Source organism: Grampus griseus (genome assembly GCF_964374135.1).
Source record: "Grampus griseus genome assembly, chromosome: 6".
NCBI lineage: Eukaryota > Metazoa > Chordata > Mammalia > Artiodactyla > Delphinidae > Grampus > Grampus griseus.
Window position 1 is genome coordinate 85,316,674 of NC_139000.1, and position 26,541 is coordinate 85,343,214.

General features: G+C 41.9%; 1 protein-coding gene across 1 annotated transcript in view; it reads left to right on the forward strand.

Annotated features, from left to right (window-relative positions):
• The window catches only part of AOPEP (aminopeptidase O (putative)), a 358,819-nt gene that overhangs the window by 63,504 nt on the left and 268,774 nt on the right, over window positions 1-26,541 (forward strand). Inside the window, 2 exon segments of the mRNA XM_082656731.1 lie at window positions 5,015-5,181; window positions 22,882-23,035. Coding sequence (XP_082512857.1) covers window positions 5,015-5,181; window positions 22,882-23,035 — 321 coding nt within the window.

Here is a 26,541-nt window from a genome sequence, read left to right on the forward strand (position 1 = left end):
GCAGCATAGTGTATCTTATCCTCATTTGACTATTCCGCATACACACAAGAAGCTGAAGTAATTGTAACTCTGACAGGTTCTTCCTCAATTTAGAAGTTCTTTCAACGCAACAAGCCACGGGCCTGCCTGTGACCCCCATCCTACCCTGTTTTCTTTCTGATTTTCAGTGGCCTCCTCCCATTCCCACAACTCCTGTGCAGTTAGTCTGGGCTCTCCAGGGGGGTCTTCCATGCGGGTGGGTATCCCAGGGCATGTAGAACGAGCCCTGGTGAAAGAGAGTTTTCCTTTTCATGTTGGAAGAAATTGTTCAGTTAGGAAATAATGAAGTTATAAACATCAGAATTGCAGGCTGGCGCCTAAACATCTATCCCATAAGCATTTTAGCAACATGGCCGAGGTGTAAGGCTGTGCATGTTGAATAAACACAGCTGCATTTCTTTCGGTGATTACATACCCAGATAACTGCAGAGCATGTTTATAAATGCACGTAGATTTTCCTCCCCTCTTGGGACACAGGGGCGGCGGGAGGGAGGGGTGGGGAATGTGTGTGTGGTAGGAGTCACCACGTAGAGAGTATGATTTTCAGGAGGGTTTAACTCCGTGAAGACCTTATGTCGACCAGTTCTCCACTTTCTGTCGGATGCCCAAAATTCCACCACTAGACCTTTATCCAGGGATTAAAGCTTTCATCCCTGTTAAAATGTAGTTACTTAACTTTAGATTGTTTTAGACATTTGCACCATGACATATGACATGCATAAGAATATCAGATTGTGAAAGCTGAAAAAGCCATCGGTTATGAAGTCACTGGCACTCGGTTTGAGTGTGTTGAGGAGGGAGGAGTGAAGCTGCAGCTGAGAAAGAAGAAAAGGCCAAGAAGGGAGTAGACTGGGAACATGAAGGGAATCTACATTTTCAAGAAATTTTGCCTACGATTGTTTTCCTATTTCTGAAAACATTCCAATAAGAAAGTGATTCAGTCATATCAGACAAGGGTATATTTATGGGTGTGGCTTTTAGACAGATGAATGGATCTATACTTTCAGAGTTATAGCTCTAGAGACCAAGTGGAAAGCTAGAAAGAAAACATACAGACTTTGGCAGAAAGGATGCCCCAGCCATATAAAGAGGGGAGAGAAAGAGACTTGTGGGGACAGTGGGAGGATTGGAGGTGAGAGCTTCCTGGGATCTGGCCAGGCATCTAATCCCCTTGGTGGGAAACTTCAGGCGCCAATGCAAAATGAGCCTTCAAGAGGATGACAGGGGATCAGGACAAAACTCTAGAACAAAATATCTAGAACTAGGCTGTTTAGAGGGGGAAATAATAGAGAACTGGGGAGGAAATGATGGTGATAACATGCTTTTTTAAATCCAGTCAATGGAAGGATTCCCTCCCCACCTCCCTATTTGTGTACGATACCCAGACTCAGATCTGCCTGCAGCCTCAGTAACTTACTACTTCATAACATCATCATTTCTAAATTTCTGAGATAGATCTAATTTCAGACACTCAGTCCCATTGTTGGACACTATACTGTTTGGGGTTAGGAAATTGAGGTCTCTGTGTCCGTACAAGTGTCCTTTGCCATATGGTGTGTAAAGCCCTTTCTATGCAAATTAAACAGGTAGGAACTCTCCTTCTCCCTTGTCCCTTCCTGTGACCTGCTTGGTACCCTTAGTTTCTTCTCTTGTTTAATAGCTTCATGATCCATCTTCTCCCTTGAGGCAGAAACCTGAGAAAATTCTGTTATCTATTGCTGCATAACAAATTACCTCAAAACTAAACAGCTTAAAAGAACAAAACTTAAACACAGTTTCTGAGAGTCAGAAATCCAGGAGCAGCTTAACTGGGTTGTTCTGGCCCAGGATCTCTTACAGTGTAGCAGTCAGCTGTCTGCCGGGGCCACAGACATCTCAAGGCTTGGCTGGAGCTGGAAGATCCTCTTCCAAACTCACATGCAAGGTTGTTGACAGGCCTCAGATCCTCACTGACTGTGGGCTAGAGGCCTTCGTTCCTACTACGTGGGCTCCTCCATAGACTGCCTGAGTGTCCTCATGACATGGCCCCCCCTGCCCTGTCCTGAGGAAGTGAGGAGACACAGAGGAAAACCCCTAAAACAAAAGTCACAGATTTTTAAATAATCTGATCTCACAAGTGACATCACTTCTGCCATAGCCATCGGTCACACAGGCCAACCTGATACAATGTGGGAGGGGGCTACACAGGGGTGTGAATACCAGGGACAGGGGTCATTGGGGTCCATCTTGAAAGTTGGTTACCTCAGAGAGGCCTCTGTTCCTTTTCCTGCAGCAAATCATTATGTCCTTCTGATTCTTCCTCTGCAGTGTTTCTCACATATGACCTCATCTCAAATCTGATTGTTTCTTCTGGAAAGAGGTAGGGAGGCTGATGGAGGAAGCCTTGGAGACCACATACCTAAGGGCACAGGTGGAATGCATAATAATATACCAGCATGACCTCCAACCCAAGCTTATCGGGAGAAGGAGAGCAAACATCTGGGCAAGCCAGTCTTTTGGGGGAGGATTTGCTCCCTGTGCAGGGAAGGGAAGACCTGTAGCACCAGAGTCACCCGAGGGAAATGAGGTGCTGCGTGCAAAGGCAAGAGAGCACAGATACTTTCAGACTTGGCCTAAATACCCTAGGACTTAGGACCATAATATGGGGTCAGCTTCCCCTGTGCACAAGGCAGAGAAAGTCTTAGGCGATCTCTAGGCAAGGGCCTCCCACTTCCTGTGAGCATCACAAATAGGTTTATCTCCACAAGTCTACTTAGATTGGAAGTGGATTCCTAAAGCTCATGAGCTGAGCAAAATTGTGGGATCCATTCTGCTTCAGTGAGAAAGAAAGCCTTGATTCTCAATGGCTGCCATGGTCAGAGGAAGAGGAGTTATACCTGCCATTTGGCCAGTGGCAATATACTCCCTTTCCACTGACCATACGTTTCCTCTTGGGATCCTTCCCTAAGATGGGGCTTTTGGGGAAAAACAGGTGGAATTTTCAGAACTTGAGCTGCTAAAGCATTCCCCCCCCCCACCCCAGGCAACCACAACCAGCAGCCCCGCCTAGGAGGAGGTGGCTTTAGGCAACTTTGTCATTAGGTTCTCAAACAACCTGAAGTTGGGCAGTTAACTAAGGCTAAGTCAATTAACCAGGGATCCAAGGGGACCAGGGTGGGAGCTCAGCACTCACTGAAATCGATGGGGGATTCTGGGCCTTCCATGAAAATTTGCCTTTGTTCTTGTATCTATGTTTCTGGGACATCATCATAGGTTTATGGACCAGAACAGACAATAGAAGTCACATACCTGCCCCCCATCCCCATTTTGCATATGACTCAGAGAGGTCAAGGGACTTTTCCATAGCCATTTAATGAGTTGGTAACCCAGCCAGGACTAAAGTCTTCTGAATTTCTAATCTTCTTTCTCTGCCTCATGTCAATTCTATGAGTTATCACAGCATATACACTTCTAGGAGGTAGACTGCCTGTTTGCTCTAAGGTCCATTTTCTGCTCTTATTATGATCTCTGAATGACAAGGAACCTCATTTCTCAGGCTGCCTCGTCTTCTGGCTTCCTGTCAGGTTTGGCCAATGCGGGGCATTGATGGAACATTTGAGAGTTGGCGAGAAACAAGGTATTTCCTCCCCTCTTTCTGCTTCTTTTGGCATCTCCATCAATGACTGAGTCTCCCTGGTCCCAGCACCCATTGGACATTCCCCACTGTGACTCTGGCTTCTGTCAAATGACCCTGTAACACCCAGTAACAGTACCTCCTCCAACCTGCAGAGTCACAGCTCCTTACCACTGTGGCTAATCTCTGAGTTGCCTCACTCTCCCCTGTTTGGCTTCTCAGCACTTCTATTACTTGTATGACCAATTCCCTATATTAAATTACCTCTGTTTATTAAGTCCTAGACTGGTTTCTTTTTTCCTTCCTGGACCCTGACTGATGGAGTGGGGCCATCATTCTGTGTGTTCTTGCTTATTGTAAGAACACAATAAATGTTCAGTCATAACAATGTTAACTAAAAAGGAAAACCAGTTTATGCGAGAGAGGTAGTGCTCTGCTCTATTATTTACTCTATAAATCAAGCTGATTAAAACTATATTTGCCATAACTCCTGAAAAGCAAAAAGTAGAAACATTTTCCTAAGACATCTTCCTGAGGGTCAGTCTGTACCTTCTCCTCTGTGGTGTTAAAAGAATAGATTTCTTTGATCTCATAGATTTTTTTTTCCATTTCTGTCTGTGACTTAATCATGGAAGGGATTGTTCTTGGTATGTGTGGGTTTGTGTTTTTTAACTGTAGCAGAATGAGCCCTAATGTGATGCCGTTGGTTTCCTACACTTGCTTTGGTAACAGCTCTGCACTTGGCCTTCCCGTCACAAGCCTGGTTGTTGTGACCTGCAGTCCTGTTGATATGCCAACCCCTGTTCTTGGCCTCCACACAAGGATTCCCACAAGGGTTCCATTTTGAGGTGGTGGTTTCCAAGATTGGGGGTATCTGTCCGCCAGCACTGGATTTGAGACCACCGGCTTGTTTGTTCTAAGTATTAATATCTCAGTGATCGCTAAACATATTTTCTTTTCCAGAATATTTTCCACAATTTTTTAAGAATGTCTCTAAAACTTTTTTCTTTCGAAGGCCTAAGGGCCTAAAGGGAGGGGCAAGGTTAATGTAAACTTTAACTTGGCAGACTAGTATTTAAAACTTTATCCAAAAAAATATTTTTCCCCTTAAAAAACAAACACACAAACAAACAAAAAACTCTCTTTACATGTTTAAGTAATTCATTTGGGAGAAATTACCACTCAGCTATTCACACAGCCCTTGGTAGTTTCAGTTCAAGATGCTCTGAAACCAGCCAGCTACAAAGTCTGAGATATTTTCTCTTTGAAAGCTCAACTTAACCTTCGCTACCATGGTGGTGAGAAAAGTGACAACTCATTTTAAAGATTCTCCCCCTTTGTTTCTTTGTCTTTCTTCTGCAGGCCATGTGTTTATACTATGGGATCGCCCATAAACAACAGGGCCCTTTTTCCATGCCAGGAGCCACCCGTTGCCATGTCAACATGGCAGGCTACGGTTCGAGCAGCTGCATCTTTTGTTGTTTTAATGAGTGGGGAAAATTCTGCCAAGCCAACACAGCTTCGGGAAGGTACTGTACATGTGTTCTGTGCTTCTTTATGTATTGCACACATGCTGGACCCAGCAACCCAACACACAGTGTTTTTCTCCACTTTAAAAGAGCTCCTTTATTAGCTGGGTTGGACTGAACATACTATAAAACATCCTGTCAGAGAAAACAGCCCGGGATGGGGAGAGGCACTTGGAAGCCTAGGCATGGCATGTGGGGTTCTTCATGCCAGAGTTATCAATTCCTAGATTATTAAGGCAGCTGCTTTCAGCTGATGGTTTGTGGGCCATAAGTGGGTGCTCTTGGTTGAAGACTTTCTGGGCAGGCAAGTGTGCCATGGAAACACCATTATAGTAGAGTTATCTGTGGTTTGGTCATGGAGCCTGTACAGGGTTATTCATTATTCTGAGCGACAGTGCTCCTGTGGGCTGGCCCACTGGAGTCATCCTAGTATTGCATCTGTTCTGTACACTATTTGGCCATGAAGTTTTGTTTTTTTTTTTTAATTAATTTTATTTTTGGCTGTGTTGGGTCCTCGTTGCTGTGCGCGGGCTTTCTTTTAGTTGCAGTGCGCAGGGACCACTCTTCATTGCAGTGTGCAGGCTTCTCATTGCGGTGGCTTCTCTTGTTGCAGAGCATGGGCTCTAGGCACAACGGCTTCAGTAGCTGTGGAGCACGGGCTCAGTAGTGGTGGCAAGCAGGCTCTAGAGTGCATGCTTCAGTAGTTGTGGCCCCCTGGCTTAGTTGCTCCACGGCATGTGGGATCTTCCCGGACCAGGGATCAAACCCGTGTCCCCTGCACTGACAGGCGGATTCCTAACCACTGCGCCACCAGGGAAGCCCTGGCCATGAAGTTTTGAACCAAAGGTGTATAAGAAAGATGGAAGGCAAGTGCTAATGCATCATCAAGGTTTTGTCTGCGAATTTCTTGCTTATTGCAATAATTAACACTTTCAGTTGAGATCCTGGGCATGTTGATGCCAGGTAAAATTTCTGTAATTGTAACATTTCTTTATTTAAAATATGGTTTCTCCTTGGACTCTCAACCACTGTGCCACCGGGAGAGCCCCAAGTTGATAATTTTAATGTCTGCATAATATTTTATTGTATGAATGTATCAGATTTTACTTAACATTTCCACATTATTAGACATTTTTATTGTTTCCAAAGTTTTTTCTTATTATAAATAAAGTTGCATTAAATTCCTGGGGAGACAGTTTGTATAAAATTAGAATTATTGAGTCAAAAGTTTTGAACCTGTTTAAGGCTGGGTACATATCTCAAGTTGTTTTTCAGAAAGGTTGTACCAATTTACATATCCATCAGTAGTTTATGAAGGTCTTCTTTCCCTTGGTGTTTCAGCCATCTGATAGGCAAGAGAAGGCCTCTCTTTAATTTGGATTACTACAATTATCAATGAGGTTTCATACATCCTTATGTTTCTTAACCGTTTTCATTTCCTGTTTGTTAATTTCCTTTGCTCATTTTTATATCGAGGTGTTAGTGAGGTTTCAAAAAGTTTGTTTTGTCTTCTAATTTGATTGGATCTTTAAAAAATAAAGATACTGGAACTTCCAGGTTAGTGAACACGTGGAGATGTGGGGAGAATTGTGTACCTGGAGAGGGCATGGAAGTTCCGTGCTCTTTCTCACGTACCTTGCCCCGTGCATCTCTTCCATCTGGCTGTTCCTGAGTTGAGTGTCCACTCGTCATCAAACCCAGCAGAAAAGTATGCAGGTCTGTTTCTTCGGGCCTTCATTTCCTGTGGAGGCTCCCGTGTCACATAAGACTTACGTTACATAAATCTGTAAGCTATTCTCCTGTTTAAAAAATGTACAAAATAGGGCTTCCCTGGTGGCGCAGTGGTTGAGAGTCTGCCTGCCGATGCAGGGTACCCGGGTTCGTGCCCCGGTCCGGGAAGATCCCACATGCCGCGGAGCGGCTGGGCCCATGAGCCATGGCTGTTGAGCCTGCGCGTCCGGAGCCTGTGCTCTGCGGTGGGAGAGGCCACAACGGTGAGAGGCCCACATACCGCAAAAAAAAAAAAAAAAAAAAAAAAAAATATATATATATATATATAAAATAAAGATATTAATCTCTTATATTTGTGAAAAGTATTTTTCTCAGTTTTTAGTATACCTTTTAATTTTATATAATATTTCTAATCTATAGGAGATTTTAAATTTTATGTAATAAAATATGTTAGGTTTCTCTTGGGAAGTCTTTCTTTGCTCTACGATTCACCTGTTTTGTTCTAATATTTTTATTTAATTTTTATTTATTTATTTATTTTTGTAATTTCACTCTTTAATCTGTTTGTAGTTTATTCTGGTCAGGGTTGTGAAATGAGGACTAAACATTTTTGTCTTCGAATAGGAAACCAGTTATCCAAGATCATTTATTGAATCTTTTCTGATTTGTGATGCCTTCTTCATAAAAAAACTAGATTTACACATGTGATAAAGTCTTCAATGAATGTTTATTTGATTCTGAAAGTCAAAACAAAACAAATCATACATTTTAAAATTTCATTTCTAAAAATAAGCCACATTTACATGGTTCATTTACAAATGAGCAAAGGACAAAAAAATTTACAATGTCTCCTTTTTACTCCTAATTCCCAGCTACCCAGTAACCCTTCCCCAAGGCAACCAAGGTCACCAGTTTCCTTTGTATAGTATATTTTTTCCTCTTTTGTTGCACAAATCATAACATGCTATACACTTTTTTGTATTGTGCTTCCCTCTTTAGAATAAGTTTATCTTATAGATAATTTCGTATCTGACCATGAAGAGCTTCCTCAATATTTTTATGACTATAGAGTATTCCATAAATGGATGTTTCACAATTTAGTTAACCAATAGCTCTTGACTTTATTCTATATCAAATAAAGAATTTAATGGGCATTTACTTCTGTCAACTTCCCTCACCCACATTCTCCAGTTTTAATAAATACAGTTTGGGATTTGTGACTCATACTATCTCTATATTTTGTTTTTGTATTATATCTTATTTTCTAGGAATTATAATCGTTGTTTTACATTTTCATCCAGTTTCAAATTATATTTTTATATTTGCAATAAGTATTTAGACTTTCTTTACTCTTGATCTCTTAAGTCTGAGTCATCTCCTAGTCAGCTGGGAAATGGCTTCACTACTTTTTTTTTCTTCCTAGAAGGATGGGTATGTGGTATATTTTCTTAGTCCTCCCATTTTTAGGTGAGCTTTTTGTTGTGTTTACTTATGAACATTCCTTGGCTAGGTATTAAATTCTTACTTCTTTTCCCTCTTAAACGACTATAAATGTTTTCATTACCATATCTTACTTAGTATTTCAGAGGAGAAATCTGATATCATTTTAAAAAATTCTTTGAAAGTAGCCTGATTATTCTGCCTAGGCTCATAGAATTTAAAAAAATTATTTATGTAATTCAAAACTTTCTAGAATGGAGCTGGTTGTGGGTACCTTGGTTTTTAATCAACTTAATTACAGTATAATTTATGTATAATGAAACGCACACAGTTCATCTTGTTCAATGGTGTTCGACAAAAAAATGCATCTAAGTAATTAATCAGCACCCCTATGAAGATGTAGAACATTTCTATTACCCTAGAAATTCCCTTGTGCCTTTGCCATCCCTCCTTAAGTGAGTCTTCCCTAACCCCACTCCAGTCAACCACTGATCTGATTTCCATATCTATAGATTAGTTTTACCTCTCCTAAACATTCATGTAAATGGCATCATTCGTGTGTACTCTTTTGTGTCTGGCTTCTTTTGCTCAGCATGAGACTTACCCATATTGTTATGGATGTCAATAGTTTATTCTTTTTTAAAAAGTTGATGAATAGTAATCCATTATGTGAGTAAACTAGTTTGTTTATCCACTCATCTGTTGATGGACATCTGAATTTTCAGGGGGCATTACAAAAAATATTCTGTGAACATTCATGTGTAAGCCTTTTTGTGGACAAAGGTTTTAATTTCACTTGGGTAAATACCTAAGAGTGGAATTGCTGGCTCAGAGAAGTTAACTTTGTATCTGGCAAACTATTTCCAAAGTGATTCAATCATTTTATATTCCACCAGCAGTGTATGAGAGTCCAGTAGCTTTGCATCCTTGGAAACATGTGATGTTGTCAGTCCTTTTAATTTTAGCCCTCCAACTGGGGTGAAATACTATCTTGTGGTTTTAATTTGCATTTCTCTGATAACTAATGAAGGTGAGCAACTTTCATGCCCTTATTGTACGTTCTTATGTCTGCCTTTGAAAAGTGTCTCTTCAAGTCATTTGCCATTTATTTAATATGGTTTTTTTGGTTGTTTTTTTGTTAGACTGTAAGAATACTTTACATACTCTAGATGCTAGCCTTTTGCCAGATATGTGTCACAGATATATTCTCCCCGACTGTATGGCTTGCCTTTTCATTTTTTATTTACACTTTATACCACTGAGTTTCCATGGAGACATTTTATTCTTTAGTAATTCCATTATAGATTGTTATTGTAACAACCCTTGCAATTCTTCCTTATCTTTTTTGTTACTTTGTTGTCTTTTGATCTCAATCTGTTACACTGTTTCAGCCTGTTGTCCTCTCATGGCTTTTTACCATTTTTTCACAGAAGTTATATCTTCTTGTATCATAATGGGAGTGCCAGTTTTCTAAACTTGTTTTGGTTTCTGTAGTAAATTTATTTCCGAGGCTTGTTCTTCCTCTGAGTCCTTAGAACAATGTTTTCTTTTACCTTTATCCTGCAGTATTTTTTCCTGTCATGCTCATGGCTTTCCTCTCTGGTGTTTCAACAGACAGGATAAAGTCTGAGGATTTCCCTTAGCTCCATTCACTGTCCACTTGTGTGCTGCCTGAAATCCCCTCTCTGTTCAACAGATGAAGGGTTACTGAGGCACACAGCTCCTCTATCCAGGTTTTGGTGTCTCATGAATTGTCTGGTGAGCTTCTCTGGGACCCACACAGCATCTTTTTTACCCTCCCTGCTTGTTTCCCTGACACGCTGAATTGATTGAGTAAATGAAACACTGCAGTCTCAAGCAGGCACTGATAGCTGGACTCCTCCAGCCTCCATTTCTGGTTTACTTCTGATGATAACTACGCTTCCCAAGATGCGATGTGGCACTCCCTACCCCCACCTCACCAAGCCGACATACTTTCTCATTCATGGTTTGGTCCTGCAGTTCAGATGTCAAAGCTTGTGTTTGGCAGTGTTGCTCAAACTTGAGCATTACTTTTCTTGTCAGAGGGAAAAAACCCTCATGATTCACCAGGGTTGACTGAAGTTATTTGTATTAGAATGATATCTTTAAAACTATAAATGTATGCTTATTTACAAAAACAGGCGGTAGACTGGATTTGGCCAGGGGGCTGGATTATCCAGATATAAATAAATCCTGCCAAACAATTTTGTATTCCTATACTCTTACACATCTAAAACACCAAAAAAAGTTTAAATTAAATGCAGACCAAACCATTAAATCAATGAAATTCAAATGGACAACTTCAGTTTATTGTAAAAGATTATTATTTTCCTGAAATGAAGCTGCCCCTTACAATATGAATGTGGTGCTGACAGCTCCATGAAGGTTCTCTTGAGGTCGTTGTGCCTGTTCTACCCTGAGCCACATGATGATCTTATTCTCCACCACTTTTCTTCCATATGCTGTAAAGCTTTTGCTTACAAATCATGCCGTGATGTCATTTAGCCTTTACTCACCAAAAGCATCATTCTTATGTTCTTTTCTCATAATCTCTCAATAATTAAAGCAGTGCTACATGTCCCTGTGCAATCATATACACTGCTGCAGATGTGAACTCTGAAATTGTCTGTCAGGACTTATTTGTATCTGGATAATCCAACGCTTTGGCCAAATCCAGTCTACTGCCTGTTTTTGTAGATAAAGTTTTATCGAAATACAACTATTGTCTATGGCTGATTTGGTGCTGCAATGGCAGAGTTAAACAGTTGCAACAAAGACTGCATAGCCTACAAAGGCTAAAATATTTACTAACTAACCCTTTACAGAAAAAAAGTCTTCTGATCCTTTCAACATCTGTCTGTTTACCTATCTATTTGAAGATTACCATCAAAAATTAAAACAAGAATTGACTTTAACATTTGCATGGAAAATGTTCATACCTCCAACAGTGTGTCTGTGGATTTTTTCCTCCGAATTTCCAATTCAGGGCATAGTTATAATAAAGTAGATAATAATTGGGATTTGCTTATATACAACTTTATATGATACCATAGAGCAGACTTTACCAATTCAAACTGAGAGAGGAGAGAGCTACACCAGCAGAAAGAACTTTATGCTAATACTGCACGCCTCCTGCAGCCCACAGCTGGGGTTTATCAGAATACAGTCAGGCAAGAGTATTAACAACGCTCTTTGCCAGGCCCAAAATGGCTGTTCTGAGGATGGAGTAATATCTCCAAATGTGTCTGCACTCCTTAGAGAAAAAGGGTATGTGGATACAAGATGCTACTACTTCCTTTCCAAGTCATGTTTTCTAGACTGGTAGATTGGTCTCATAGGACCTCCACTCTGTTGTGCACAGTGCCCTTTAAAACGAAGAGCTATCATTGAAAACATGAGCAGCAAAACCCAACCCGCAAGTCACAGTTTCCATCACAGTGACACGTCAACCTGATTAGTACATTTGCCAGGCACCAGCTGATTTCCCGAAAGAAGAAAAGCACCTGGGAGCAGCATAATGTAATGAGGCAGATAATAGCGACAGAAATGATAACAACCCTTGGGCAGGGGATGGAAATCAGACGATGGACCTCCGAGTTCTCACTACATGAGGGAAATCATTCCTCCTGGCTACTTTTTTTTTTTTACGCGGGCCTCTCACTGTCGTGGCCTCTCCTGTTGCGGAGCACAGGCTCCGGACGCACAGGCTCAGCGGCCATGGCTCACGGGCCCAGCCGCTCCGCGGCACGTGGGATCCTCCCGGACCAGGGCACGAACCCGCGTCCCCTGCATCGGCAGGCGGACTCTCAACCACTGCGCCACCAGGGAAGACCCCTCCTGCCTGTTTTTAAGAAGAAGGCTAATGGTTTAGGCGGTAGTGTGATGACCATCATAAGCATCTTAGTAGCTGAGAAATCACTATCCTTTTTCTCAATAAGGCTTAGTCAAGGCCATAGATTTAGATTGACTTATTTAGCTCCTTTATTATATAACTTCCCCAGCATCATGTCATTTGGGCAGACCGAAATGTTAGCCTGTGTGTTATTGTCAGCCTATATTCCCTGCCAAAATGTAGCTAAACTCTTAAGCACAGAGACCCAATGTCCAGTACAGTGTTTTGTATATAACAGGTGCTCAATACCTATTTGTTGAATAAATGTGTTCTCTGTAATCAGACAGAAGTAATAGGTTCATGGAAGAAGCATTTAAAATCACTACTGATAGTAACAAAAGTGATTTCAGGGTCATTCCTTTAGTTTTGCTTCTGATTAGAGTTTATGCCTTTTCTCCAGTCTCAGTATATTTTGAAAGGAAAAAATTGGTGTAGTACATGCTTATTTCCCCCAATTTGGTAATTTTGTGGTTGTTGTTTAATTTTGTTTTATTTTCACAGAGTCTAATTTAGTGTCTACTTCCTAGAAAATTAAAACATTCCACTTATGTTTTTCATGGGAAGCCTCAAGTAAATGAACAAGACTGACTAATTTAAGCTCCTTCCAAATATAGGAGAAAAAGCATATGAACAAGTGAAAGGTGTTAAAAACTATTTGTGCCTTTGCTTAGGATCTGATTTCATTTTTCTATGCAAAAGTAGGAGACTGTAGACATTACCTCATCCTGAGCAAAATGCTACTCTCTGGCCTGCCCAACTGACCAGCTCCCTGACGTTCTCTCTCTTGATTTCGTGTGGGAAATTCCAGGGAAAAGCCAAGATTTCAGGGTTTGGACCCTCCTGTGTGCAATTGAAAGCCAACTTTTCTTTCCTCTTGATGGCTCAAAATGAGCAATACTACTATTTAGACTGCTTCCACAGTATGAGACCAGGAATTACGTATAAGGAAATGGTAAATTAAAAGACATTAGGAATGGTTATGATTAAGTGTTTTCACAAAGAGAGAATGCAAAGTTGAGAGAGCTCCTTGTTTCTTGAACTGAGGAAACTTTATACTGGGCTAGTATACATACATGTGTTTCAAGGGGTAGGAGTACAGAGTGAATGCATCTTTTCTCTTTAGAAAGCTACTGTTGATTGAAGACTGTGTTCTGCTCTGTTACATTCCTCATAAGGTCTCACATAATGCCTTGCACTTTCTAAATCTTTGTCAGTTCATTCTTTTGTTTGTGATTTGCTTTTTGTCTAGTTCTTGCTTGCCCTCCTAGAGTTGCACTTACCTTATTTGGCAAATGGGGAAGTCATCGTGCTTTCTTTTGGGTAGTGATGATTCCGGCAGGCGTGTGTATACGCATTCTTGTTGCTATGGATTTTTTTTTTTGGCTGTGTTGGGTCTTCGCTGCTGTGTATGGGCTTTCTCTAGTTGCGGCGAGCGGGGGCTACTCTTCGTTGCAGTGCACGGGCTTCTCATTGCGGTGGCTTCTTATTGCGGAGTACGTGCGGGCTCTAGGCGTGCAGGCTTCAGTAGTTGCGGCATGCGGGCTCAGTAGTTGTGACTCACGGGCTCTAGAGCACAGGCTCAGTAGTTGTGGTGCACGGGCTTAGTTGCTCCATGGCATGTGGGATCTTCCCGGACCAGGGCTTGAACCTGTGTCCCCTGCATTGGCAGGTGGATTCTCAACCACTGAGCCACCAGGGAAGGCCCCTGGATTTTTGTTTTAGGCTTGACATTCATGAATTTTCTCAAGTGAGTAAAGTACTAAAGCACATTTGTGACCATCTGGCACAGAATGATTTGGTGTCCAGTTTGCTGATCCACTTTGTATTTAAGTTTAAGGGGAACTAGGTTATCCACAGCGTAGGGCAGAGTGCAGGTGAGACTTGGCATAACAAGCCTGGTGAAATGTATTCCTTTAGGTATTCCATCAGCCACGAGGGAAAACCTCAAAACCTGTGGAGGTGCTTGTGTTCTGGGTTCAGTAGGTGGCACTCTTCTACCTGGTTCACGAGAATGATCTTGAAGGCCATTCCCTCCTGGGTCTCCTGTGCCATAAGCAGTACCATGTTGCCAGGAAAGGAAACCTGAAGCCTTGCCAGGTGGCATCAGTGCCTGGGAAGTGGTGGCATGATCTGGCACATGGCCCCGGTCAGGCAGTGCTGGTGCATACCAGCCCAGGGCGTCTTACTGTCGTCTCCTTTGTTGTGGTGCCAGTTCTTGCCCTTGGGGAACAGCGGAAAAGGACTAACAAAAGGCAGACATGCCATGGGTATTCACGAGGGTGGTACTAGCTCATAAAACCAGAACGTGTAGACTCAGCATCCAAAAAGTAGTGAAACAAAAAAGCTGGGGTTTGCTGAAAGCCCCAAGCACTAGAGAAAGAAGCCAAAAGAGGAAGAGCAACCCAAACTGGGAGCTTTGCCTATCTTGTTATGTATCTATTATATTTATTATAATAAATATATAAAAATATATAATAAAAACATTATATATAGTGTGTCTATATACACTTATAAATTCATATCCCTATATATACATGCTCTTATATATACCATCAAGCATTTTAAGTTTGTAGTACAAATATGTTCCAAAATAATGAAATAGCTTGACATATGGACTAGTTTGGGCAGGAAGTTCTGAAATTAAGAATAGTGGCTAGAGAAAGAAACAAGCTTGAGGTAGGAAAGAAGCAGGCACTACAGAAGAATTGAGTAAAGAAATATATGTAAATAAAAGCACGTATCATTTTGGTGTTTCCATTTGCTTCATGCTGTTTGTCTAACCTACGGTGGAAGAGTTTAAAAGATAAAGTGGATGCTTTAACTAGGGAGAATTTAAGTGCCTGTTTTAATTTTCAGTGAAACAATAACTCTTTAAAAACAAGAAATTTTGTGAGATGCTTAACTTTGCAAAGATAAGTCTTCTGCTTTTGCCTCTGTGGAAGCAGAGTGTTTTTGTGTGTTGTGGCTGTGCCTTTAGTGTGAGTTGAGTGAGTATGTCCAAGACTCCCCTAAGAATAGTACAATGACGTTCCATAAATTTTGTATTTAATTTACTATTAGCAGGCACGATCGATGTGTAGAAATAACTACGGTATCTTGATTTTTTTCCCTTAATTTTTTTTTCTTTTTGTAGGAACGATTTCCTCAAATAATTAGCAAAGTTTTTCACAGGTTTAGCATAAAAAGTTCTCTCTCTTCCCATGAACGGAATACTCCATCATGTTCTTCCTTTTTTCCTCTCCACTTTTCCTCCCCTGAAAGATAGAATCTTCAAGACAATTCATAAGACAGTTTTTTAGAATAGTATATGAAGAAAATAATTAAGGTAATTGTTTTAACACTCTCTAGTCATAAGGATTTTCAAAACTTACAATTTGAAAAATTACCCTTCTCAAATTCTTATCGTACTTGCAAAACACACAGTCATCTTTAAGGAAAATTTCAGTCCTGTTTTGTTTTGTTTTTTTTTGCAGTACGCGGGCCTCTCACTGTTGTGGCCTCTCCCGTTGCGGGGCACAGGCTCCGGACGCGCAGGCTCAGCGGCCACGGCTCACGGGCCCAGCCGCTCCGCGGCATGTGGGATCCTCCCGGACTGGGGCATGAACCCGTGTCCCCTGCATCGGCAGGCAGACTCTCAACCACTGCGCCACCAGGGAAGCCCTTCAGTCCTGTTTTGAAGACGAAAATGTCTATTTGGATCTTGTAGCGGCTGCTAGCACAATTATAAGAACAATATTTGTTATATCTGTCTTACTAGTGAGACTATTGAAGTGTAAGAATTTTCTCTCCTAAACACGTTCCAATGAGAGGAGGTGGCATAGAGGCTTTCAGGACCTTTATGAGGAGGCCCAGAAGGGAGGCGAACTGGTGGCTGCTCAAGCCTGCACAGTTAGGGAGCGCCTCTTCCTCTGGGCCCCTTCCTACCGCCCCTCTCCCCGTGCATCTTGCTAATGAATCCTGGCCTGGCCTGGCCGTGAAATCATGTGCAGAGGAAAAACTCTGGGTTAATTCAAGCACAGGATGTTCTCTTTGCTTTGCAGCTGGTGTAGCAAGGGAGTCTAGGGCAAGTGGATTAAATCAAAAAGGAAAATGAAGGCATTCACTGTCTATTTCATCGAGGATGGCTCATTTAAAGTAAACACCATTTAAATAGTCTCCAAATGGCCCATTCTATATGAAGTCATACAGGATGCCCCCTTTGGGCTGTCATTCTCCTTTAAATGGATCGCTTTGTGTGCACAGTGTTTTAATGCCATTCAACCTTAAACCCCATATGTGGGCCTCATCGGGCCACAGGCTTCAGTGCACATGTGGCAGCCATACCTTCGACATTCTTAGTCTCTGCCTCCAGAAAGTCAGCCCAAGCAACAGGGGGAGGCAGCTGTAAAGATGACAGCAGTTAACATTTCTTCACCACTTACTATGTGCCAATTACCATGCCTAGAGATTTCTATCAATATATATGTTATCTAACTTAATCCTCACATAATGCTGTGAGGTAGAGACTGTGATTATTCCCTTGTTATAGATGAGGAATCTGATGCATGGAGAGATTAAGCAATGTGCCCAGACTGGTAAGCGTGGATCAGGGAATTGAACCCTTGCAATCAGATTCCAGAGCTGGAACTCAGTCAGTGGATATATTCAAGAGAAATAAACTCTTGTCAATTCTCCTCGCAAGGTCGACTTATCCCAAACAATAGATAATCCAGAAATTATTTCTCTTTGCCTTTGGAATGCACGCTCTGCTTTCTGGGGGCAGTATTCCCACCTTGTTATTTGCATTTTTTTGCAGTCTGGTTTGAGGTGAGGTCAGCTATTTCCTGAGCAGCTACCTCCCTGTAGCAGTGGGCTTTCTTCATGCAAGATTGGACTCAGTGGAATAATCCGTGAACAGACAACCGAAAAGAGACTTTGCTACCAAATGAGGATACTAGACAGGTCCTCATAGTAATCAACTAGCAAGAGCCTCCCCAGAGCCCTGGAAGCATTCAGTTGTCGCAGCACTGGCTCCAGATTTACCCAGGGTCAGGCAAGAAGCCCACTGGACTGGACCTTTGAGAAGCTTCTGAGAAGAGTCCAGCTAGAGTCTTTGGGAAGTGGGTTCCTGGCCAGTTCTTATGTGGCCCAGCCTAGTGATGATCTGCCCCTCTTTGACTTGCTTGGTAGCCTGGAAAACTCTTTTACTTTAAAAGCCTGAAGTATGAAACAGTTTCTTCCATATGAGCTCCACTAAGTAGAGAAATCTAAAAAAATAAAAAGTCTTGAGGGCTGTATAGGAGAAAATCATTTTGAACATTTAGAATATGGGTTTGGGGGATGTTTTCAATACATTTCCCCCTCAAATCCTTTTCTTTCTATTATTTAACTTCCTGAGAAGACTGAGGAGAGAGCATGGCAGTTCTAAAATACTTTTGCTGGACTTGACTCAGGTTCTGTTATCACTTTTGCTATCTCACTCCCAAACTCTAGGTCATTTTAAGGTTTCTGACTTTTTTTAATTGCTAATCTCATTCCAGTCCCCTGCCACACCCCTCTGTGGCTTTCAGTGCCCTCCCCACATCACCTTGAGGGTACAGACATTCTGATAAAGGTGCTGGGACATGATGTGATTGGGCACTCTGTGTGGATTCTCCATGGCCATGTGCAGGCATCTAACAGATACCTCTTATTCCATTAGCAGTGTTCTTTCTTGAAAGTAGTTTCAATTCCTGCTATTTCCACAAATTTCATCTTGTCCCTGTGCTAGATGGATGGTACAAGAACTAGAGGGGCAGCAAAAAAACAGCTCAAAAGTTCAAAGCAGAACGTAGGGAGAAAACCTATTGTGCATAGTGTTTCATTCTTTTTCCCCCCTAAGCTTTATTGAGATATAATTGACATGTAACATGTAAGTTTAAGATGTTCAATGTGATGATTTGATATATGTATATATTGCAAAATGACCTCAATAAGAATCTCTCTCTCTATGTATCTCTCTCTCTCTCTCTCTCTCTCTCTCTCTCTCTCTATATATATATATATATGTGTGTGTGTGTGTGTGTGTGTGTGCATGTGTGGTGAGGACCTTTAAGATCTACTCTCTTAGCAACTTTCAAATGTACAATATTGTTAACTGTAGTCACCATGCTGTACATTACATCCTCAGAACTGATTCATCTCATAACTGGAGGTTAGTACTCTTTGAACGCGTTCACCCATTTCCTCCCCAACTGCCCTCTACCTACCACCCTCGGCAGCCACCAATCTACTTTCTCTATGATTGGTTTTTTTTTTCTGTTAGATTCCACATGTAAGTGAGGTCATACAGTATTTGTCTTTTTCGGTCTGATTTATTTCACTTAGCATAATGCCGTCAAGGTACATCCACGTTGTTGCAAATGGCAGGATTTTCTTCTTTTTTTATGAATGAATAATATTCCTCTGTGAGTGCATGTGTGTATCACATTTTCTCTATCCATTCCTCTGTCATTTGGGGCTTAGGTTGTTTCCATGTCTTGGCTATTATGAATAATTCTGCAATGAACATGGAGTGCGTCTATCTTTGAGATAAGTGATTTCATTTCCTTCAGGTATATACCCAGAAGTAGACTTTATTCTACAGATTCCCTTTGAACCTGTGTTGGATCATCTGTCTTCCTCTTACTTGGTTTACTACCTCCTTTTGAAGCTTTTTTTTTTTTTTTTTTTTTGCGGTACGCGTGCCTCTCACTGCTGTGGCCTCTCCCGTTGCGGAGCACAGGCTCCGGACGCGCAGGCTCAGCGGCCACGGCTCACGGGCCCAGCCGCTCCACGGCATGTGGGATCTTCCCGGACCGGGGCACGAACCCGTGTCTCCTGCATCGGCAGGCGGACTCCCAACCACTGCGCCACCAGGGAAGCCCTGAAGCATATTTTACATACTCTAGTAGCTTCCAGAGAATAGAATGTGTGGGAGGTGAATTGTTTTTGAAACGTTACGTGTCTGAAAATGTCCTTATTGTATGTGAATTTTGTTTTCTCTCTCTTTTTGGAAGCTTGTAGGATCTTGTCTTTATCCTCAGGGTTCTAAATTTCATAATGGTGCATCATGATGTGGCTGGATTTGTATCCAGTGTCCTGGGTATTGTGTGCCCTTTCAATCTGAAAACTCATGGTCCCTTAACTTTGGGGAAATTTTCTCTAATTTCTTAGCTGACGATTTTCTCCCTTCTATTTCCTCTGTTGTCTTTTTTCTGGAGCTTCTATTACTTGGATACTGGACCTTCTGAACTGCTCTTCTATTTTTCCCTCATGTTTTTGTCTTTTTTTTCTTTCTAGGGAGATTTCCTCAGCTTTATATCCCATCTTACTCCTTTTAATTTTTTTCTTTCCTTCTATCCTTAATTCTCTTTACTTTCAAGTCCTCTTTTTAAATCTTATACTGTTTTTGTTTCAGCACTGCAATAAATTCTCTGAACTTTCAGTGTGTATCTGTCTGGTGTTTTTTGAAGTTTTCTTCTTCTTGCATGGTCACTGTCCTCCAAGTTGCTTGTTTCTCTTTGTTTGGGTCTCTCAGTTTTGCATTAGGGGCTTTCTAAAGATGCCTGAAGGTCCTTGATTTCTCTGTAGGTGTTTGAGGGTAGGGGACTAAAATGCTGATTGGAGCACTGAGTGAACACATAAGGCTTCTCATCTGTAAGTTTCATCATAGGCTGATCTTAGGGAACCTCCAATGTCAATATCCTTCTCTTGGGTTGGTCAGGTTTTTTCATTTTCCTGCCTGGAGGTAAAAACCTGGTTGTCAGCATTTTGGGAACCAAATAAGGGGAAATAGCTGATGGTCTCAGTATCTGATATGCATATGTTCATCTAATCCCATTCAGTTTGCCTTCAACTATGCCATTCTCCCCCTAGAGGCCCTCTCTTTTATTCTCTAGAAAATAAACCTCCAGTTATTTGCTGGGGTGTGTGTGTGTGGGGATGGGCAGATAGTCCAGGTGTGGGGAGTAGGGGAAGCCATCCAGGGATCTGAGCCCTTCTTAGTCATCCAGCCTGTCCTGCTTAGTTTAGTACTTCTTCTACTCCCAGCCTTTTGGGGGCATCTGGGGAATAAAATGAGGTGAATCTTGTCTTTCCCACAGCTAACTTAGGATTCAGGGCTGCCATGTCATCCGCCACTCTTCCCACCTGCACTGTGGCTTCCAATATTTTGCGGTAATTGTCTCCTATACTTTCTCCTTGTTCCTTTTGGTTTAAGCCTTTAAAAAAATCCCTTTACTGTCCTTTAATTGGGTTTTGGGAGAAAGCAATTTAGGTCCTTTACCCATTTTTTAACTAGGATTATATGTTTTCTTGCTATTGAGTTGTATGAGTTCCTTATATATTTTGGATATTAACTCCTTATCAGATAAGTGTGTTCAATCTTCCATTTTTTCCTGAAATCCTCACTATTGCTGCTTATTCACTGAACCCCCAAGAGTCTGAAGTTTTAAAAGGAAGGTTCAGTGACCCATGTTAAACACTCCAAGATATGTTTCAGAGAAAGAATGACCAGACCACAGCCCTTTGACCAAGAGAGTCTTGTTATTTAAAATTTCTCTTTTAAACCTAGGATATTCAAAACATTTAGTTCTTTACCCATGCCTTCTTTTCTCTTCTTCTATCTCCACCTCCCCCCACCCAACTTGTGCCAGCTCTCACTGTGTTGTTCAGTCCAAACTGAAGTTCTTCATGGAGCTGCTACAGGGAGACATCAGGTTGCGAGTGAGGTAGTTATAAGAAAGTAGAAACATTAGGGAGGTGGGTGCAGTGCAGCATGCCACGTCAGATCCATGTCAGGTTTTTATCAAGACTGCTGGGATTGTCTCTGCCTTCTTCTTACTGGCGTGGGATCACAGCAGCCATTTTCTTTAAATCTGTGGTTTTCCTTCAAGCCCAGAAGAAGCTACGCACGTCATCAGGTTGTCTCCAGCATCACTGGATTTGGTTGTCTCTTTAAAGAGGAGCATCCCTTCAGCTTCTTAGTCAGCTGTGGAGGAAGTGATCTCAAGAGTGGCCATTCTGATTCTAGAACCAGGATCAAACTTACAAGCAAGTTTGAGAGAATGGCTGCCTCTGTAATGGGTTTCCAGCAGCATGCCTTTCTACATTTCTTCTTCAAGTATCTCCTCTAATAACTTCCAAACGTGATACCATATCATATTTATTCAAACTTGATATCATGTTTATTTTGTCATTGTTTCCTATTTAAAATTTTGTTTTTTATCAGAGAAGTTCTGTCATGTATTTCTTTGGATCTAAGTTGGTAGAGTTTCAGAGGGTAATAAATAATGACCCCACTAACCTTCCAAAGTTCAGAATTAGTTGAGAGACAAAAATCCAAGCATATGGAGAGCAAAATCTAACCTATTACTGATTTTTACTGGTAAAACACTTTAAAAAATGTCATTAGAGGTCTGCTGGTCAATATAGGCATGGTAATATTTCTACCCCGAATTTGACATCTTATTCACTCATTGACCAAATTGGATGAGCACAGGCCACTCTATAAGTGTTTAACCCTCAAAAACTTAAAACAAGAAAGAAAAGAATAGCTCCTCAAAGGGAGTCAGTAAGGGGTGGAAAGAGAGGCTAGGGGTGTTACTCTAGTGGAAGTTCCCCCCATGGGAACATGAAGAGTGGAGAACTGTGTTCTATAATGTGAGGTGATACCAAATCCCTGAAGACACACCATTAATTTATAGCAGATGCTCAGAAAAAATAATATATTAAATCAGGTTGCGTGATACATTGAGATTTATTTCAGTAACATTAAAATCATTTTCCCATCTTAGAAGAAAGGAAGCATAGTGTTATAAGTTTAGTCATTTGTTCCTTTGGTTAAAAAACCTTCTTTATGGTTTGGACTAAATGGAGTGTATACCTTTGGCTGTGGTAGGGAGCCCCAGCTACGAATTCCAGCCCTGTTACAAACTAGCTGGGAGTCCTTGGCTCCCCTGAACCTCTGTAGACCTGTTTTTCATCTGCTTAATGAGGAATTGGGACCGCCCCAATACATTAACAGATAAAAAGGGTGAGGGATAAGACTGAACTTCCATAGATAAGTAGTTTCAGGGTTGGGACTAAAATCCAGATACTTTCCTTCCCTAGTCTCATTGTTTTTTACTGTATGCATTTTAGATTGACTTGAACTGAATTTAGACAAAGTAGTTTGGCAGCACAGAAGCGATCATTCATTTGTTCATTCACTCATTCATTCATTCAACACAGCATCTTCTTTTTTATGCCAAGTACCGTGCTAGGCAATACAGATGAGCCATGTCCTTGACTCCATAGCAGCATACAACCTCTGTCCTTACACATTTGCAGCTATTAGTGGCCACCTTGACCACCCTTCATTTATAGCCTCACTTGAAGGGCTTCAAACTGATCCCTGGAAGAGATCCAGATCTCCTTGGCTGTCTTGAATCCATCATCCCTGTTTTGCTTTCCCTGAGACCTAGAATAACGCCCCCACAGTTGACATGACCCACCTCCAAGAATTAGCTCATCCCAGCTTAGCACACAAGCTCTTCAAGTGACTAAAGAGAAAAATTACAGAGTAAGGTCTAGGACCATACATTGGCCTCATTATGTGTTCCTCTCTCTGTTTATAGGATGCTCAAGTTGGCATTACTACGTAACCATGCCAATGCCAGCCTCCACCTTCACAATTGCAGTAGGATCCTGGACAGAAACGAAGCCAGAGATCTGCTCATCAGATGATCTGGCAACAGAGAAATCCTTCTCACCTTTCGAGGCTGACTTCAGGTTTGTACTTGGGAACTTGATGAAAAACAAACACTTGAGGGAGCAGTATGATGCATTTATTCCAAGCGCTGGGAATGTGAGTCATTCCTGCTGAGAAATTAAACCAAAATATGATTAATCAAAGCAGGAAAAGCCCTGATGGGAGAGAAAGAGAGTTGAGAGGCAGAAATGAGGGCATATTGTTTATGCAGAAAGAAAGAGAAAAGAAATATATATGAAATCCTCTGTGTAGTCAGGTGAAATATCTTTATGTGTTTCATTAAGTCAACAGAATCTTCAGATTCAATACTTTCCTTCTACACCTTTTAACTTTGGTTTTCAGTACTTGTTCGAAAACACAACTTAATAGAAAGAAGTTGCTCGTCTGATGGATTACCTTGTAGGCCACTCTGCTGTTTTGGTTCCGAGACTGCCATTAGCAGTGCGTTTGTAGGGGCAGCCCTACAAACGTGGGGGGAGTCAGCCTCCTTAGGAGCACAGGACATGAGGAAGCTGTCAGACGGCCATTGGGTTATAAGAATCCTGCCGGGTCAGGGCTCTGTTAACTTCAACAACAATGTCTTCTTTTTCAGGGTCGATCAGAGAAAATAAAAAAATTTTTTTTAAATTAGTATAGGCCTTAGGATATTTACTTGCAGCCTCCCAAGGCATTCACCTATTTCTAGTTTTCAGAGCCAATAGGGAGGAGAATGCACATATGAGGCACAGAAGTGTGCTCACTGTGCGCTGTTGCATCATGCTTTATCCCTAGGACTTTGACAGCCACCTCGGTTTAATCTTTTTTCCTGTTTACAGAAAGTCACTAAGTCAGTACCTTTTGGTGGAGAGTAATGATACAGATGCTTAGTTCATCCTTGAAAACCAACTAAGATACGCTCTTAGTGCAAATTCCTTTTGTTTTATTTTGCTACGTTGCTTTCATTCTTACCACAGTGACAACAGTGGTTGGTATCCTTAGGAGATAAAGCCATTGAGGCCTCTCTTAACGTAGGCACGACTTATTGCCTGCATTTACTTTTTGGAGGAAGGGAAGTAATTTCTACTTGCTACTCAGTAACTTGCCTATTTTGGACTGTCAGCCCTGAGCTATATAGAGGATCCTAGACTGCTTATTGGCTTTTACTTATGCACTCTTGAGGGAAGAAGAGAATTGTGGACAGAAGTGACATGCTGCTTTCACATGGGAACATTTAATTGCACGTGCAACCCTCCGATACTCTCTTCGCTTGTTACTGAGATCACAGAATAGGCCTCACTTTGCAGTTGCAGGCAGCCTAGACTTCTGAGTGGGGAGGACAGGTGCCCTGGAGAGTCACTTGGATTCACAGTGCCCTTGGTATGAGTGAGAAATAACCTTTTTTTCTGTTAAGCCACTGAAAAACTGGGGCTGTTTCTTACTGCAGCATATCCTAGCCCATCCTGAATTGATACAGAAGCCACTGGATGTGGCAGTCAGGGAAAGTCTTGATCTAAATGTCATCTCAGTTAGTTCTGAGGATATGCCTGTAAGTTAGATAGGCTTTATTATCTCCATTTTTCACATAAAGATACTGAAGCTTCAGACAGCAACTTGTTCATGTTCATAACCCTACTGAGTTACAATGCCCAGATTCACATCTGGGCTTGACCCCCTAGACAGGTGATTCAGAATCTTGCCTGGGGACTTTTAAAAACTCTATGTAACATCCACACCTCACCTGGAGTCTGATCTACCTTCCCACCTGGAGAGTCAGCACCATGACTGAGCCACGGTTGTTGATTGGAACCTGTCATGTTGGAATAGAAAGCAGAAGTTGAGAGCATTGCCTTTGAGGCCGAAGGTGCCATTTCTACTGATTGGATATGTCTCTGGGCAAGCCATACTTCCCTTCTCTGTAGAATAAAGACTTTGTTCGGGGTTCTCAGATTCTTTGTGGTAAAGAAGCACTGTGCTCATCATCTACACCCTCAGGACTCATTGACTCTTAGGGGAGGTGTGCATTGAAAAATGTGTGCCTTAGGAAGAGAGGCAAAAGCAAAGATAGAAATTTGTTATTTTGTCCTTCTAGCCATATTCCCAGAGACACGAGGTGGGGGCAGCAACCATTTCTCGTGTGTGCTCTTTGCTGCCCAGAAGTAACTGCAATGGCTTTTCACTCTTCTTGCACCCATAATTGTGATGGGAGCAGGATATGGACAGATTGGGTGGGGATTCTGGGAAGAGATGGTATCTGAAATTCCTAATGGGGTTTAGGGGAAGGGGTAAATCTGTTTCCTCTTTTGTCCTCCTGAGTCAGAACCAATTGAGAAACAGATAGAAGGAGAGCAAAATAAAGGGTTTTTTTGGTTGACAGAAGCTGGGCGGAGGGAGTGTTCAGGTGCACAGTTTCAGTGGGCTTTCTAGTACTTCATTGCCAAATTAGACAAACTTACCCACCCACCCAGTGACCCACTCAGCTGGACCTCTGCCAGCCTCCACAGATGCACACAGACTGCCCAATAGCCAAAAGTAATCCCTCTGTGGGCAAGCGGATTAAACAAGAGAAAGCCCAGAGTGGCAAGCCAGTCTGATCAGCTGTGGAGAGAGGTCAAGAGTACCACTCCGGGGAAACATGTCCTTGTATGGAAACAAGGGCCTGCAGAATGGAGTCCCTCCTGCACGCCCTTCCACGTCTGACATGCTATGACTAAGTTTTCCCTCCGTTCATCAAAAATGTACTGCTGATAAATTAGTAGCTTACATTTGCTTAATCCTTCCCTGGCTGCGTGCTTCATGTGTGCTGTCTTTAGTCATCAAAGGGTGGCTTTGTGTTTTTATCCATTAAATCTTTGGCTCCATGCTAAGTTTGCCAACAGAGGTGCTCTGAAGTGCCAACCGCAGTGGTGTTTTTGGTTATGTTCACATCTGGTCCCCTTGGCTTCCCCCCCAGTACCCCCCCGCCCCGCTGCCCTTTTCTACTTCAAACCTTCCTAAGACCGCCAGTTCAATTCATGTAAATGTAACGTATGCAGGGGCCTTATATACCACAGGCTTGCGTTTGACTGAAGTGTTCATCTGGGTCCCAGAAATTTGACCAAAGTATTGGTCACTGAACTTTTGATCACTGTTCATGTGGCCTAAATTATCGGAAGAACATTCTCTCTTCCAGCTCCAGTTCCACACATGCTCTAGCCCATTCTGGGTGAGCAAATACGTTAGTTAACAGGCACTTAGGTAAACTTTTGAAAGTTTATCAACTTTCTTTGGCTGCGGTATAACCTTCTGCAGCCACAGGGGAATCTTTGTGTTATGTTTAACCTCTCAAAAGGCCTTTGTTAAAGCATTGTCTTCACTTGGGGGCCATACAGTTTAAGCACGACATGGAAACTTGGATAAAGTTCAGAGGACTCAGGAAAAATGATTGAAAGCATGGAAAGCAGGCAACCCAAAGAAGAAAAGTCATTGAGGTTGTTCATTCTAAAGAAGGGAAGACTTGGTAGGGGAAGAGGTCTTCTTTAGAGTTGTAAAGGCGATGAAAAATTTCCTT